General features: G+C 37.1%; 1 protein-coding gene across 1 annotated transcript; it reads left to right on the top strand.

Annotated features, from left to right (window-relative positions):
* Positions 1-4,733: 4,733 nt before the first annotated feature.
* On the top strand, positions 4,734-5,414 carry LOC122304824 (secreted RxLR effector protein 161-like). Its single transcript, XM_043117089.1, has one exon. It carries the CDS (start codon positions 4,734-4,736, stop codon positions 5,412-5,414), a length of 681 nt encoding a protein of 226 aa, XP_042973023.1.
* Positions 5,415-15,792: the final 10,378 nt, after the last annotated feature.

Below are 15,792 nucleotides of genomic sequence, written 5' to 3'. Positions count from 1 at the left end.
CACAGTGTTTCCATAATAATAATTAAAAAAAAAAAAAGAGAGGTGGAGAAGAGGTGGACCTCGACAGGGGCAGGAGGCTGGGGATTCCATGCCATCTTGTAGTCACCGCCAAGGACCACCGTTGATTCAAAAAGCAAGGAAGCTTCTGCGCTGTAGCACTGTACAGAATAATGAAGGATGCGACGCTGAACATAGTATGAAGGAAGAAAAGTGATGAGTTTTTCCTTTAAGGTTTTATGTTATAGACTTAAGGTTGTGGGCTTTTGGCTGTGGGCTTCGGCCCAGTGCATGATAATAAACTGTTTTATGTTATTAAGGATTTTCTGTTTGGGTTGTGGGTCAACAGGGCTTGACACAATCCAATATAAAAGAAAACAAACGGGGCCAATGGGTGGCCCAGCCCAATAAAGCAAAAAAAAAAAAAAAAAAAAAAAAAAAAAAAGAAGCAACCAGGCCTTTACAATAGCTTCGGCCCAAGTCAACACGCCCAAGTCAACACTTCTAGTTGACTTGATCTCGGTCGGGTTTGCTGAACCGGTCCGGTTCAGACCCGGACCGGTCAGATTAAAATATTATTATTTTAATATTATTTGAAAAAATATCCGAATTTTATTTATTTATTTATTTTTTATATACATGTTATTAATGTTATTTACGTGTATGAAAATTTTATTATTGATAAATTTATATGCATGTTATTATTGTTAAATACATGTATTAAATTTTATTAAATTTTATATGCATGATATTATTGTTAAATACATGTATTAAATTTTATTAAATGTCATGTGCATATTATTATTACATACATAAAATACATGTATGAATTGGCTCTTATTATCATGCTATATATAATTATTTATCCAATATAGACAAGTGATTTTCATCAAAATTAAAGAAAAACTTGGTTGCCCAAAGGTACAAGATTTTCTTCAATTTTGGTGAACAATCATTAAATTCCATAGTAAGGTGGATATGATAGAGTGAACAAGTTTGTGTGTCAAGATCTACTCCTAAAGGAGAATCTTGATGATACTACTGGTTCACCTATCAAATTAAGGTTGGAGTGCACACTTTGTGTGTCAAGATCTACTCCCAAATGAGAGTTTTGATGATACTACTAGTTCATCCATCAAAAGAAGAGTTGGAGGGAACAATTTGTATGTCAGAGTTTACTCCCAAAGGAGAATTCTAATGATACACTTAGTTCATCCACAGAATTTAATATTGGTAAGAACACTTTGTGTATTAAGATCTACTCCCAAAGGAGGGTTTCGATGACACTACTAGTTCATCCATAATTATTTAAATTCTGATTATTGTTTATAAGTGTCTAACTCAAAGCATTATGTGACGAATATTTTCTTGCAGTAAATGTACCGACATCATTACATTCACAAACTTCATTAGTTCCTGTTTTGAATGACTCTAATTTTTCTGAGTGGGTTGAACAAGTCGGATTCACCTTAGGGATCCTTGACCTGGACTAATCCCTTACAAGTCCAAAACCACCACCCCTCACTGAAGAGAGTAATAGGGATGAGAAAGAGTCATTTAAATAGTAGGAGAGATCAAACAGGCTGAGTCTAATGTTCATGAAAATGATCATATCTGAAAATATTAAAAATTCTCTCCCTAGTGTTGAGGATGCCCAAAGTTTTTTGAAAAATACTGAGGAGAGATTTAAGTCTGCAGATAAGTCTTTAGTAGGAACACTGATGGCTAGACTTACCATCATGAAATATGATGGAGCCAAAGGAATGTAAGAGCATATCCTTGAAATGACAAATATTGCCGCCAAATTACAAACCCTGGGAATGAAAGTAGAGGAGTCCTTTATTATTCAATTTGTTCTTAACTCATTGCCACCTCAGTATGGTCCATTCCAGATGCATTATAATTCTATTAAGGATAAATGGAATGTGAATGAGCTGGCAAGTATGGTAGTTCAGGAGGAAGTAAGACTGAAACAACAAGGGCATTACTATGCTAATTTTGTGACCAAAGAAGCTGGAAAGAAAAAGCACCATTATAGTAAAAAGAAACGAATTGGACCACTAAGAGGAAAGGAGCTTGGAAATGTTAATCAGGTTCAACATAGTAGTACCAAATGCTACTGGTGTGGAAAAAATAGACATATGAAATCTTAGTGTCAGAAACGTAAGGCTTGGTTTGAAAAGAAGGGTAAGCCTCTTGCCGGCCTTGTATATTTTGAATCAAACCTTGTAAATGTTCCTACTAATTCTTGGAGTTTAGATTCAAGTGCTAATATTCATGTTTCTATAAACAGGCAGGGATACCTTACTAGCCAAACACCAAGCCCCAGTGAGTGATTCATTTTTATGGGAAATGAGAATAAGGTTGAAGTTTTGGTCATAGGGACTTTTCGTTTAGTTTTGAGTACTGGTCATTGTTTAGACTTTCATAACACTATTTTTGTACCTTCTATGAGGTGTAATTTAATTTCCCTTTCTAGACTGGACTCTGATGGTTATTCCTTTTCATTTCACAATGGTAGTTTCAATTTGTTCAGAGACTCTTTATTTATTGGTTCTGGATTTCTTTCCGATGGTCTTTATTGACTTTGTCTCGATAATACATTTATTCATAATACATATACCCATAACCATGAAATGTGTATTGGAACTAAAAGAAACATGATGAGTGAACATTCTTATGACTTGTGGCATAAGAGATTGGGGCACATCTCCAAAGAAAGGCTAAAGAGATTAGTAAAAGAAGGGATACTTCCGCATTTAGATTTTACTAACCTTGAAGTATGTGTGGATTACATTAAAGGAAAGTAAACCAAACATACTAAGAAAGGTGCCACAAGAAGTAAAGAGCTTCTTGAAATAATTCACACAGATATATGTGGACCATTCTCTACTGAATGTTTTGGTGGAGAAAAGTATTTTATCACCTTTATAGATGATTTTTCACAGTTTGGATATATCTATCTATTACATAAGAAATCTCAAGCTATTTCAGTACTTGAGGTATTTCTCATGGAGGTGGAAAGGCAGTTAGATAGAAATGTGAAAATCATCAGGTCGGATCGAGGTGGAGAATACTATGGAAAGTATGACGAATTGGGTCGTAACCCTGGCCCATTCACCAAAATTCTTGAACAACATGGCATTGTTGCACAATACACGATGCCAGGGATGCCAGAGCAGAACGGTGTTGCTGAAAGGCGTAATCAGACTTTATTGAATATGGTCAGAAGTATGGTAAGCAATTCTACCTTACCCAAAGCATTGTGGGGTGAATCCATTAAGACGACAACTTATATCTTAAACCGGGTTCCTAGTAAGTCACTTCCAAAAACTCCTTTCGAGCTATGGACTAGTAGGACACCAAGTTTAAGACACATGCATGTTTGGGGTTGCCCAGCAGAAGCGAGACTTTACAACCTACATGAAAAGAAATTGGATCCCAGAATAGTAAGTGGGTACTTTATTAGCTACCCAGAGAGATCCAAAGGGTATAGGTTTTATTGTCCTAATCACAGTCCGAGAGTAGTGGAAACAGGGAATGCCAAATTCATTGAACTTGACGAAATCAGTGGAAAAATAGAACCTAGAGATATGATCATTGAGGAAGTACGAGTAGATGTCCCCATACCTACATCATCAGAAAAGATAATGGTTCCTCTAATTGATCATCACAATGATACATTGGAACAAGAGAATGATCACCCATCTCAGAATGATAATATCACTGATGAACCAAGTTCAAAGTTACCAGAACAGATAGTCTTACACAGATCTCAGAGAGATCGGAGACCTGCTATTTCAACAGACTATGTGGTATATCTTCAAGAATCTGAATTTGACATTGGGACAAGTGAAGATCCACTAACGTTTTCACAAGCTATAGAGAGATGTGATTCTAGTAAATGGATCGATGCCATGAAAGAAGAGTTGGAATCCATGGATCAAAATCAAGTTTGGGATCTCGTTGAGGTGCCTAAAGCGTGTAAAAGAGTCGGGTGTAAATAGTAAAGACCAAACGCGACTCTAAAGGCGACGTCGAACGACATAAGGCCAGACTTGTTACTAAGGGTTTCACCCAAAAAGAAGGCATTGATTACAAAGAGACATTTTCTCCAGTATCTAAAAATGACTCCTTCAGAATGATTATGGTATTCGTGGCTCATTTTGATTTAGAGTTACACTAGATGGATGTGAAAACAACTTTTTTAAATGGAAATTTGGATGAAGTGGTCTACATGGAGCAGCCAGAGGGCTACTCAGAAAAGGGCAAAGATCACCTAGTATGTAGGCTTAAGAAATCAATATATGGGCTTAAGCAAGCTTCCCGACAATGGTACTTAAAGTTCAATGATACCATTACTGCCTTTGGATTTAAAGAAAACATCGTTGATCGATGTATATACCTAAAGGTCAGTGGGAAAGTTTATATTTTTGATCCTGTATGTTGATGATATCTTGTTGGCTAGTAGTGATCTTGGCTTACTTTATGAAACCAAGGGTTTTCTATTTAAGAACTTTGAAATGAAAGATATGGGTGAGGCATCCTTTGTGATCGAAATTGAAATCCTCCGGGATCGAAAACAATGACTGTTGGGATTGTCTCAGAAAAATTACATAGAAAGAGTTCTTGAGAGATTTGGCATGAAAAGTTGCTCATCACTTGATACTCCGATATCAAAAGGTGATAAGTTTAGTCTATCACAATGTCCTAAAACTGAGTGGGAGCGTAAAGAGATGGCAAAAATCCCCTATGCTTCGGTTGTGGGGATCTTGATATATGCACAGATTTGCACGAGGCCAGACATTAGTTTTGCAGTTGGCATGCTTGGGCGTTACCAGAATAACCCAGGGATGTCTCATTGGAAAGCAACAAAGAGGGTATTGCGATATCTACAAGGAACTAAGGATTACCAGCTTACTTTTATGAGAACTGACAACTTAGAGGTAACTGGATACTCAGACTCTGATTTTGCCAGTTGTTCTGATAGTAGGAAATCTACTTCTGGATATATTTTCCTACTAGCCGGTGGAGCGATCTCATGGAAAAGTATGAAACAAACTATCACTGCTTCATCAACAATGAAGGCTGAGTTTGTGGCATGCTTTGAGGCCACAGTGCATGGTTTATGGCTGAGAAACTTTATCTTAGGGCTTGGAATTGTTGACTCTATAGAAAGGCTGCTGAGAATTTATTGTGATAATTCCTCTGCAGTATTTTTCTCCAAAAATGATAAGTATTCTAAAGGTGCTAAACACATGGAACTCAAATACTTAAGTGTCAAGGAGGAAGTACAGAAACAGACAGTGTCCATAAAACATATTAATACTACGCCTATGATAGCAGACCCATTAACAAAGGGTCTAGTAGCGAAGCAGTTTAAAGAGCATGTTGACAGAATGGGTCTTATGATGTAAACTTGTTATTGAGCTCGTAGATGTTTTATTTTATTTTGGACACTTAATGATATCTATTATGGTTGTTTTGTTTCTATTTTCTTGTCTTTCCATTTCTTTGTACATTGAATGGTTTGGAAGAATGATGATAAGATAATGTCTGCAAAAGACATGAATTGGAACCCAAGGCATTATGGTATTAGTCTTAATTATCCCAATTAAAAATCATGTAAAATTGGTTGCTGGTGTTGTGGTACATGGAAGGGAATTTGTTGATTATATAACAAAGGACAGCCATGACTCGCATCAGTAGTTGATTTAACATTGATATTACAGAACTCATGTAACGTACTTTGAGCTATGGAAGTTTCAGGAAATGAATTTGCATAGTATGGTTAATTTCCTGTAATAAACCCATGAACGAAAAATATTATTTTGTGGGCGTATGGGCCAAATGGGAGAATATAAGAGTTTTATTTAAACTCTATGTCCCACACACCCATCTTAATAGAATTTGAAATAGCTCAAATTTATCAGATAAAAGATGAGTGATAACGGGATAAGAAAAATCTTAAGAGATAAGACTAAAACTCTATATCTCTAATTACAGTCAGATACAAACTCTTAGATTTCTTGATGGTCAGAAATCTATAAATAGCACTGAGGGATTAAAGGGTTCTCACCTACAACATTAGAGTGCCTTTTGCCATCTTGAGACACTTGTGAGGTGAAGTTGTTAGGGTGATCATTCTCTCATAGTCAGATCTAATTCTTCATCAAACTGATAGAGAAAGGTACGCATTTATTTATTATTGTTTATCATTATAGATCATATGAAATCAAAGATCCAATTATTAATGTTCATGTTAAAATATTTAACACTCTACTCTAGTATGACTCAAATAAAAGAGACAAAAAAGAAGGGACCATCCCAATCTTTTCGATATCTTTCACATGGCTTCTTAGATCTATATTGGATTTCAAATTCAAACCATCTGAGTTTCCATTTTCCAATAAATTTTAGTATATGTGATTTATTTTTTTATTTATTATTCTCTATCATATCTCATACGTGACACATATTAAGTGACTTATATTTAATTGATTGATACAGAGGTCTCATTTAGTTACACAAGTTAGATAAGATGAAAGTTAATAAAATATTATTAGAATATAATTTTTTAATATGATTTTTATTTTGAAAATTGATAAAGTTGAATTGCTTATTGTATTTTTTTTTTTTTTGAGCTTAGGAATTAAAGTAGTAAGAATTAGATGAGATGGTTTCTAAAAACAAACTAGACTTATTTAAAATGTATCACGAAAAAAAAAATGATTAAAATTAACAAAATTCGTAATGAATAATATCATTACTCAAATGATGTAAAGATGAAATAGTTTATTTAGGGCCTCATTTGGAGAATGAGATGAGATGAAAAAATTTTGATTAGTATTAAAAATGTTTGAATTAAAATGTTTTATTGGATTTTAGGAAAATGAAGAGAAAAAGTTGAATAAAAATAATAGAAAGTTAAAATATTGTTAGAATATAATTTTTTGTTTTGGAATTTAAGACAATTCAATTATTTTTTATATTTTGTTTGAAAATTTGGAAAAGCTATAAAGATCATTAGGTAATGATTAGATCAAAAATTTGAAAATTTAGGTCCCATTTGGTAATACAGATGAGATGAGATGTTTTGAATATTAATGAATAAAATATTATTGTTATAATTTAATTTTTTAATATTAATTTTGTATTGAAATTTGAAAAAGTTAAATTATTTATTATATTTTGTATGAGAATTTGAAAAAATTGTAATGATGAGTTGAGATGAGATGGGATAAAAATTTTGATTTTTGATAACCCAGTGGGGTCTAAAATTGAAAATTGTTTATATTTAAGTGATGTTTGAGACGATGTGAGATATCGTTACCAAACTAAGCTTAGTCTGAACAAATTCTTTACTTATTTTGAACTCTTATCCGTACTAAAAGTTAATTGGAAAATAAAGGTTTATATGCACAAATGTTGGAATGTTGGAACGTTGGAATGGGATTTGAAGTGAGGCATTTAAGTTGAAGGGCAGCTAGAGATACCAAGTTCTCAACCCCATTAGGTCGACTGGCGCTACTCGTCCTAGCTACCTCCATGTTGGGTTGGAATACACCTTTCAATGCCCACGTGGGTATAATGTATGACTTTTTTTTGTCTATTTTCCTTGTACCTACAAAGAAAGGTGTCATGTGAAATCAAATTATTTTTATATATTGTATTAAAGTGATTAGTCAAATTAATATTTTAGATTAAAAAAAGATACAACTAATCATATTAATGAAATACATAAAGAATACGTAAAAATAACTTCACATAAAATTTTTACAAAGGAAATTGATGTTACTATACTTTGAAACTTTTCAATAATCACAAAACGACCAAACCTACTATATACCTTTTTTTCCCACATGAAAAGTGGATTTATTGTGATTCCTGAGCTGAATAACCAAATTAAGATGCTTGCATCGAATCCATTTCAAAAAATGAAAGAACTAGAAATTTATTAGAGCATAGGAATGCAACGTCGTACAATTTGCCTACGTATTGTCGTCCTTTATCTAACAAAAGAGGGATTATTTACTCAGAAAATTATTAGCTTTGTTTTTTTTTTTTTGATAATATCATACTTTCATTCACCTTCAAGGGAAAGATGGAACATGATTACAAAGAGGTCTAAAGACCAACCCATTTGAACTCTCACCAAGCTCTAAAGATTCCCTAGCCAGACAGTGAGCAAACTGGTTGCCACTCCTCCTAACAAAAGCCACCTTCCACTGGAACAAGTTGGACAACACCATCCTAGTGTCCAACAAAACCATGCCAACTCTATCCCATCTTTCAGAAAGGTTGTTGATCCCTGCCACAATCTGGAGTGCATCTCCTTCCAGAATAACCGAGCTCAACCCCAAGTCCCTTGCCATGGAAGCTGCATGAAAAGCTCCTAAGGCTTCAGCCAACACAGGTTCAGCGAAGCAGGGAACAAAGAGCTTCTTAGTGGCCAAAGTGGAACCCTCATGGTCTCGGGCCACCAGACCTATTCCAACCCTACCCTGATCCACATTCACAGCAGCATCCCAATTTATTTTTACCCAACTAGATGGAGGAGGGGTCCATCTCGAGGGGTGAGTAGAGGCCACTTGAGGTTTAACCTTCTTACTAGCTTGAGTTGTCTTGAACTCTTCTAGGGACTGGGTTGCTTGCCTCAGAAGAATGTTTGGGTGCAAGAAAGACCCTTCAAACAGCCACTTGTTCCTTCTTAACCATATGTTCCTAGCAATGATTGAAAACATGTCAAGTAAATCCCTCTTGCACTGTAGAATGAGTCGTTCATACAACTCTTTGAAGCTGGCTTCCCTCAAAGTGCTTTTTTGAAAAAAGATATGGCCTTGACTCCAAACATCCATGGCTGAACTGCAGCTCCATAGAGCATGGATGGTGGTCTCCTCTTCTCTGCAGCAGATGGGGCACAAAGGGGAGTCCACTATCTTCTTCTTAAACAGGTTGAGCATGGTGGGAAGAGCCTCAAGACATGCACGCCATAGGAAAGTTTTAGTGGTATTAGGGACCTGCATCTTCCAGCATTCAGTCCAGCTTCTCTGAATCTGTTTCCCTCCTGATGATTGACCTCTATGCATTTCGATAGCCTCTTTCTGCATATGATAAGCGCTTTTGACAGTGAAAGAACCATCTTTGGTGCCCAGCCAAATTAGTTTATCTTCAATACCCGAGGAGCTAATGGGAATTTTAAGTATCATAGCAGCTGTATCTGGATCAAAAACACCTGAGATCAAACCTCTATCCCATTGCCTAGTCTCACTGTTAATCAGCCTTTCCACTTTATCATCCTCCTGGAGAAACTGAACTGGAGATTGGACCATGTATGTAGTAGGTTGAGGCAGCCATCTATCCTTCCATATTCTAGTTCTAGAACCATTTCCAATACGCCACAATGAGCCTTTATTCAGCAGTCCCTTTGCTGCACAGAAGCTTCTCCATATGAAGGAAGGCCTAATTCCCACTTTGGCTTGGAAGAAGTCATGTTGTGGATGATACTTCATTTTCAGGACTTGAGCAACTAGAGAGCTTGGGTATTGAACAAGTCTCCACCCTTGTTTTGCCAGCAATGCCAAATTAAAAACCTCAAGGTCTCTAAATCCCAGCCCTCCTGCATCTTTCGATCTTCCCATCTGACCCCAAGACACCCAGTGCACCTTTCTTTCATTTTGTAGATGGCCCCACCAGAAGTGTTGCATAATTCTGTTAATATCACTTAGCAAAGCTTTGGGCATTTTGAAAACCCCCATGCAATAAGTAGGGAGGGTCTGTACCACAGCCTTAAGAAGAATTTCCTTGCCTGCATGAGAGAGGAACTTATTTTTCCAATTTCCTACTCTTGCTTTGATTCTATCGATAATGCTCTTGAAGGAAGCCTTCTTGGACCTACCTATGAGAGCTGGTAGGCCAAGGTACTTTTCATAGCAAGATGAAGATCTGGTACCTGCAAGGCTTAAGATGTATTCTTTTGTAGCTGTTTTAGTGTTTGGGCTAAAAAAGATAGAGGTTTTTGTCTTGTTTAGCTTCTGGCCAGATGCTTCCTCATAGAGGTTTAACAGAAAATGGATAGAGGACCACTCCCTTGCATTAGCTCGACAGAATAGCAAGCTATCATCCGCAAAAAATAGATGGTTGATGCTGAGTTTCCCCCTGCCAATTGGAAAGCCGTGAATCATTTTGGATTCTTCAGCATGGTTTAACAGACAGCTTAACACCTCAGCCACCAAAATAAACAAGTAGGGAGAAAGAGGATCTCCCTGTCTAATGCCTCTAGAAGGATTGAAGCTGCCTAGTGACTTTCCATTAATAAGAATAGAATAGGACACAGTAGAGACACATTGCATGATTAGACTAATCCATCTGCTATTGAATCCCATTTTTTCCATGACCTTCCTCAAGAACTCCCACTCCACCCTATCATAGGCCTTGCTCATGTCTAACTTGATAGCCATATAGCCTTGCTGCCCTTTGCCTTTTGTGGACATTGAGTGAAGAGTTTCGAAGGCTACAATGACATTATCAAGGATCATTCTCTCGGGGATGAAAGCACTCTGTGTAGGGGCAATGATGAGAGGAAGGATCTCCTTCAGCCTGTTGGATAGAACTTTTGAGACCACTTTGTAGATGACATTACAGAGGGAGATAGGCCTATAATCCAGTACTTTCTTAGGATTCTTACTTTTTGGAATTAAGACAATGAAGGTATTATTAATGGGAGAAATCTCACCACCTTCATTTAATATTTCCAGAACTGCTTTAGTGATATCCTCTCCTACAACTTCCCAATGAGACTGGTAAAATAAGGCTGGAAAACCATCTGGGCTAGGAGCTCCCATAGGATTCATCTGAAAAAGAGCAGCCTTTATCTCTTCTACTGTATACTGTTTGGATAGCTTGGAATTCATCTCTCTATCAACCCTGTGATGGACATGATTCAAACAGACATCCACATCTCTTGGACTAGATGAGGTAAATAGGTCTTGGAAATACTGGGAAAATAAAGCCGAGATTTCTCTTGGATCAGTGGTTTCAATGCCCTCATCCTTTATGATTTTTTGGATTTCATTGTTTTTCCTCCTCTGGTTAGCACACTTGTGGAAGTATTTAGAGTTTCTGTCTCCATCTTTGAGCCAAGCCTGTTTTGCCCTCTGTTGCCACTTCAAATTCTCTTCCTCTAGAGCTTTGTCAATAACCTTTTTTAGAGCCTTAATAGCTGTTGTATCTGACCCAGTGTTCGAGTCTTGCAACCTGGACAGTAGATTCATATCAGTCTGGATGTCCCTCCTTTCTTTCCTTAGATTTGAACTCCATTGTTTTAGAGAGTCCTTACATCTCCTAAGCTTTCTCATGACTGAATGGATCTTTAAACCCTGCTGAGTATCCTGGTTTGACCAATTGGATTTAATGATGTTGTTGCAATTCTCATGCAGGTTCCAACTTGCCTCAAATCTGAAAATCTTTTCTCTTTTTGTCTCTGCACCAGTTCCCCATCTTACTCTCCTTCTTGCAGTGATCATTAATGGGCAGTGGTCCGAGGTTTGAGCTGCTAGTGCACTGACACTACATTCAAAAAACAGACTAGTCCACAACAAGTTTCCCATGACTCTATCTAGCCTCTCTTTGGTGAATTGAACTCCCTCTCTATTATTGGACCAGGTGAATTTTGAGCCTTCATAGCCTAAGTTACTTAGGCCACACCACTCCACAGTACTTCTAAAAGCTTCCATTTGAGAGCTTGGTCTACTGGCTGCACCTACTTTTTCATGGTGATACAGGATCTCATTAAAGTCTCCAAAGCATAGCCATGGTTTGTTCTCTTTAGGGCTAAGCATCTTCAATAGCTTCCAACTGTCCCCTCTTTTTGCTGTTTCAGGAGAGCCATAGAATCCAGTGAGCAACACCTGCTGTGCACTTTCCTGATTTGACATGGTCATCGAAATGTGACTTTGAGAGTAGTTTTCTAAACTGAACTCCATACTGTTTTTCCACATGAATGCTAATCCTCCACTTAGGCCTCTGCTATCTACCACAAAGCAGTAGTCAAAACCCAGTTTTCTCCTCACCTCCTCCACCCTCTTTCCACCACATTTTGTTTCCATCAAAAAAATAAACTCGGGCCACTTTGTCCTCACCAAGAGGCTTAGTTCTCGAATTGTATGGGGGTTCCCAAGCCCCCTACAATTCCAACTAAAGCCTTTCATTTCTGTTGGTGGGGCTGCCTAGCAGCCTCCACCTGTTTGATAATGTCACTATTAACATCAAAGTCTTTGTTACCTTTGGCCTTCTTATTTTTTAAAGGTAACTCTGATTGTCCAGTCAAGCTTCTTTTCCTGTTGCCTTTGCTATTTAAAACCGTATCCATAGTGTTAGAAAGAAATACCTCTCTTGCTTTTCTTTTCCAGGTGGCCCCTCTCTGTCTGGTCATAACCCCAACATTGCTGGGTACATCCACAATTAGACTAGAATTATCTTGTTTCATATCACTTTCCAAATACGTTGGGTATTCACTAACATCAGCATTCAAAACAATATTTTCACTATATATTATGTTATCTGAGGACTTCAGCAAATTGGATGGGGGACTGTCATTATTTACCTCATTCATAGGTGCAATTAGGGATTCTGTCTTTGAAGAATTTCCAGAAATAGAAAGAATAGCATCCTCTTTATTTTGGTTACCCCTTTTAGAGCTGTTTACCTTAACGTGATAGCTTGGGTTCTGAAGATCTTCCACAGAGGCTATGACTTCTTCTATCCTCATGTCCTTTTCACTGCTGGCTTCCTTATCCTTACCCCTGACATCTTCGGATTGTTGTCTTTGCTGTTGGTTCCTACCACCAAATGTACTCCCATATTGTCTAGCATCGAAAATCTTAGAGTTCAATGGTTGTGCCCTGAGCCATGGTCCGAATTGCAGAGGCTTTGACTCTATGCTTTGTGAATGATCCCTCTATAGTGTGTAGTTTTTGCCTTTATGAGCAATAATGCCACATTGAAAACAGAACGCCTACAGCCTTTCATACTTCACAGAGATCCAGTGTTTTCTATTGTTTAGTTCCATCCACTTTCCACGTAGAAGGGGTTTGTGTAAGTCGACAGCAACTCTTACTCTCATGCATTTCCCCCATGCAACCCCATCGGAGTCAGCATCCACTCTAATGACATGGCCAAACGAGGAACCCAAATGAATCCCTACTTCTTCAGTCATTGCTCCCCACGGCAATCCGTGAAGTTGGACCCAGAATGGTTCAAATTGAAATCTAGTGGCATTTAAAGAATCATCCTCATCCATTTCTAAAAATGCCACCAGATTTCTATCGAAGAACCATGGTCGTCCTCCTAGCACTTTTTCTTTATCAACCAGAAGTTGAAATTCGATTAGGAATTTATGTTCTCCTAATTCTTTGAACTTTACCCATCCCTCCAATCTCCAGACTTGCGACATTGTTGATCTGAAAGCTTCATTGTTTATACCTTTCTCAGTCATGACACCCCCAACTATACAATGTTTTCTACGTAAGAAATTCTTTTCAGACCTAGCAGGTGGAATTTTTAGCACTTCACTTTCTGTCAAGGACAGATTCAGTCTTTCCCATCTCTTTGCAAGGTCTTCTTCTTCCATCGTGGGATGTTAACAGCCAAGAGCCTGATAAGAGTAAAACACCAAGCTCTCAGGGGAGAGACAGGACCACCCTGCACCAGCCGGGGGACTATAAAACCTTACTCTGCCTCAGACTCCAGAAAATTATTAGTTACTCCAAAAATATGGATGACATGGTACTAATTTAATCCTATCACCACATGACATATATTATTAAAATTGCTTATATAGGTAAAAAATCAAGGCTCCATATCTGATTTTTGCCGAAGGAGGAGCATCCTTCGCCGTGTCCTTCCTCTCCTTTTTCCAACCAGATATTTTGTCTAGCTATTAACGTAGTTCCTTTTACTTAGTTTTATTTTTAATTATTTTAAGGTTAAAAAAGATGGATCTACACCTTTCTGGAAACTCCTAAGATACAAGCCTGGCACGAGCAGACTCCCAAACTGAGAATCGTTAGGAAGAAAGTGATGGTTTTGCAAAAATTATCTTGAGTGGTCCTCATGTGCCACCCCTTTCGGTAGCTCTCTAGCCACACGCGCCAGATCATTGAACTCACCACCACCAGTTCTTTTAGATCTGACCTTTGTGGCTGAAAATAGACAAGATTGTTACCTTCAGGCTTTATCTCAGATTTTGAAATCTATCAGATTTGGTCAAAACTGTAATTCGTCATTTTTCACATCTTATCTTACTTTTAGAAATCATGATCTTGGTAACTAGAGGAGGAACTTAGAGGTAGCCGACCAAAGGTGTTTGTTTTAGTACTTTTTGCTCATCATGATTGTTCCTAATTACCTGTGTTCAAAGTTTGTTTAGGAGTTGGAGGACTTTATGGTGGGAGGCTTGCCGTTGACAACTACCTGAGCATTGAAGAAAATGAGTGGAGTGATTTTAAGTTGAAAGTTTGTTGGGAATATCTCCACCCAACAACTGAAGATAATGAAAGCAGAGATTTAGACAAGTGAAAATAATGAAAGCAGAGACTAGCTAGCTGGAGTAGTCCCTCAAATTTTAACTGGATTGAACAGCGAAGAAAGCCTATTTTCAACCATGTCTATCCACTACAGCATATCTGGATTTTTCTTGCATCTGTTTTGGCTGGAAATAGTCTATAAAATGGTAACAATCAATTAGTTGTGGCCATTTGTTATTATCATTGGTTGGTCCCTTAATTTTAGTCCCAATTGCCACTTTTCCCAGCCATTCATCTAGTGACTACAATCAATCAGTTTTTTCTGACCATTGAGTTTGTCCCAAATAACCTACCATATGGTCGAAAATGAATGCAACAAAATATATATATATATAAAAAAAAATCTTTTCCTAAGGATAATGTTGCTGTAATTAATCATTACTAGCGAAATTACATTTACACACTGAAAGGCAATGATGTCTTTTTTTTTTTTTTTTCCTAAAAGCTTCAGTGGTAGAGTCAACACACTTCTAGATTCATACGAGAATTGAATACTATTTGCAGCCAAGAGAACTGAACATAAAACTCCAAGCTTTTAATAGTTAAGAGGCTAATTGACAATGAATAATCAGAAAATGTAGATTTATCGGAGTACATGGCGATTCAAAATCCATATATTCAATCCCAAATTCCAGATCAAAGAAATTCTTGAACATATTTATGAGTTTTTGAAGTACATGGAAATACATATTTTGGAGAAGTTGTGTAACTTAACCAACAAGTTGTGCTAACTTAGAGTTTGGAGCTATTGAGACAGAGACCAACTCAAATACACAGATGAGAAAAACTTGATAAAAAAGGGCGAAGATACTTCAGTGCCTTCTCTCTGCTTTGTACTTCCATGACTACCTGCCCTTTCTTTCCCATTTATCATTTCTAGCTGGCCGATTCTTTTCTTCTATCTCTTGAACCTTGCATTTCCTACAAACAGTTCCAGCATGAACAAAAAGAGCAGCACAGACAACATGGCAAAATTAAATCTTCCTTTAAAAAGATTTAATTACCTATAACTCATATGAAATATAAATATTAATGAATACATTTAAGACAAATGCATAATACTCTCAATTAGTAGGTTTTCTAAGGTAGCCAAATCATTTTCTCTAATACTTTATCCAAAGCCGCATTACCCATCATCCCAGCATATCAAATTTTACATAGAAAAACTCCTCTATTGCAACACTAGGTTGAAAGAAATTAGAATCTTCAG

This window comes from Carya illinoinensis, chromosome 3, assembly GCF_018687715.1.
Source record: "Carya illinoinensis cultivar Pawnee chromosome 3, C.illinoinensisPawnee_v1, whole genome shotgun sequence".
NCBI lineage: Eukaryota > Viridiplantae > Streptophyta > Magnoliopsida > Fagales > Juglandaceae > Carya > Carya illinoinensis.
The sequence above is the reverse complement of the archived record's forward strand: the minus strand, read 5'-3'. Positions and strand labels throughout refer to the sequence as shown.

What these genes read in the sequence shown, in the direction of transcription:
- LOC122304824 (XM_043117089.1), top strand. Translation starts at nt 4,734, where the DNA reads ATGGCAAAAATCCCCTATGCTTCGGTTGTGGGGATCTTGATATATGCA.